At 44.8% G+C, this 2,196-nt stretch overlaps 1 protein-coding gene across 1 annotated transcript; it reads right to left on the bottom strand.

Annotated features, from left to right (window-relative positions):
- Nucleotides 1-240: 240 nt before the first annotated feature.
- Nucleotides 241-1,188, bottom strand: LOC127694496 (olfactory receptor 1361-like). Its single transcript, XM_052195993.1, has one exon. The coding sequence runs from the start codon at nucleotides 1,183-1,185 to the stop codon at nucleotides 241-243; it is 945 nt and encodes a 314-aa protein (XP_052051953.1). The 5' UTR covers nucleotides 1,186-1,188.
- Between the last annotated feature and the right edge of the window lie 1,008 nt (nucleotides 1,189-2,196).

Here is a 2,196-nt window from a genome sequence, read left to right as displayed (position 1 = left end):
TTGACCAAAGTCAAACTCTGACCTTGTGCATGACTGCCCCAATATGGCTCTGTACAAATAACAACCTTTGTTAAAGAGTTTTTTCATTCTTTTGCCTAAAGGATTTGTATCCTGGGTTTTGTAGGTGGAAGAGAGTAGAAGTTTTTCTTATGAAAGACAAGTTCAGAGTCTCAGATAATGGACAAAACATAAATACTTCATAGACATTAGATACCTCTCTGATATCCCACACTTTCTACATTAGTGCTTAGATGGAAATCTCATGGTGAGCACTTTCCTTAAAGCCCCTTTCATGTCCCTGTTCCTAAGGCTGTAGATGAAAGGGTTCATCATGGGGGTCACCACTGTGTACATCATGGCAGCTGCCATGTCCCTCCCAGCTGAGTGAGAGGATGAGGGGTTGAAATACACAGCAATGATGGTGCCATAGAAGAGGCAGACCACACCCAGGTGTGAGCTACAAGTGGAGAAGGCTTTCCATCTTCCTCCTGTGGATGAAAATCTCAGGACAGCAAAAGCAATAAGGATATAAGACACAAGGATGCAAACAAATGGGGATAACAGTACCAGGCCTACAACAGTAAAAATCACCAGCTCGTTGAGATGTGTGTCTGAGCAGGAGAGCTTCATGAGAGGAGCTGCATCACAGAAAAAGTGAGGGATGATGTTGTCCCCACAGAAAGAGAGTCGAGCCATGAGCAGTGTGTGCAACAGAGCATTCAGGTTGGCTACCACCCATGATTCAACAACAAGAAGGACACAGAGCTGATGGGTCATCTTTGTTGTGTAGTGTAAAGGGTGGCAAATGGCCACAAACCGGTCATAGGCCATCACAGCCAGCAAGAAATTGTCCATGTCAGCAAACAAAGAGAGAAAATACATCTGTGTGAGACACCCAGAGAAGGAAATGGCCTGGCTCGTGAGTATGTGGTTGGCCAGCACCTTGGGGACAGTGGTGGAGGAAAAGCAGACATCCACAGAGGACAGGTTGCTGAGGAAGAAGTACATGGGGGTGTGCAGGCGGGAGTCTGTGCTGATGGCCAGGATGATGAGCAGGTTTCCCAGGACAGTGGCCAGGTACATGATGAGGAAGAGCAGGAAGAGGAGCTGCTGCTGCTTCTGGGGCTGCCTGGAGAGTCCCAGAAGGAGGAACTCAGAGACGCTTGACTGGTTGATGCTGCTCATGAGTCTGAGCACAGCTACGGTAAGGAGAAGCAGAGGTCAAAAGCCTGTCTTCAGGTTTGGATGCTAAAACCAGCTTCAAATTAATTCTGCATTAGAGTTTCTGAATTCAGATCTACTCCTACTTTCTATTTACTCAATTTACAAATCCCACTTTTAGGTCAAGTTGTTTTCCCAGAGCCACCCGTTTAGTTTTTTGAATATACCATAAAAGCGTTCCTGAACATGCACTGCTCTTACCTGTATCAGGTAACATTTCCAGTCTTCCTCTCACTCCTTAGAAGCTTAAAGGAGAAGAAAAGCATCCAGTTATTGTATTGATCTCAAGCTCCAACTGGTGGATCTGTGAGTCCTGCTGCTGCCCCCACTATAGAAAAGAGTGAACAGCAATTTTTTCAGAAGAAATACTGACATCTCTACTACCCTGAAAATTCCTGAACAGGTCAGTTCTACCTCTTTTACCTTGGAGTTGTTGGGAAATAATATTCTTTATTCTAAGGATTGTGAAGTCTTGGAAATATAGGAAAGTTCTATGAAGGTGCATGTTGCAGCACTCTGTGTCAAATGGATGTCTGGGAAAATTAGACACGTATTTACTGTAGCATGAAGTCCCACTGGGGATAGACTCCCTGAGTATCTCATTAAAGACCAGCTGAAAGTAGTTGTATAAGCCAGCTCTTGGTCCCTCTTGACCAACATCGATGGAACATATTATCTAAGCTCACAGTCAGAACATGGGGATGAAGCAATCTGTGTGGAGACAAGTCCCAGAGAGAATTCCCTGAGAGTGAGCTAAGCCTGTAGGGTTGAAGAATAGGTCCTGATTCTTCTTTCCCTGCACAGAAAATGAAGGTAGTGTATTATCAGAAGGACAGTCCTCTCTTCCTCACACTTGGTCACTTACCACATAGAGCTTATGGCACATTTGCTGATACATAGCCTTGGAAGTGACTAGCATTATAGGGTCAGGATCAATCCTGTAAAATACCCACTGTAAAGTTCCATGGGTGTGAA

This window comes from Apodemus sylvaticus, chromosome 10 (assembly GCF_947179515.1).
Source record: "Apodemus sylvaticus chromosome 10, mApoSyl1.1, whole genome shotgun sequence".
Taxonomy (NCBI): domain Eukaryota; kingdom Metazoa; phylum Chordata; class Mammalia; order Rodentia; family Muridae; genus Apodemus; species Apodemus sylvaticus.
Note: the sequence above shows the minus strand (reverse complement) of the source record. Positions and strands in the feature narration are given on the sequence as shown.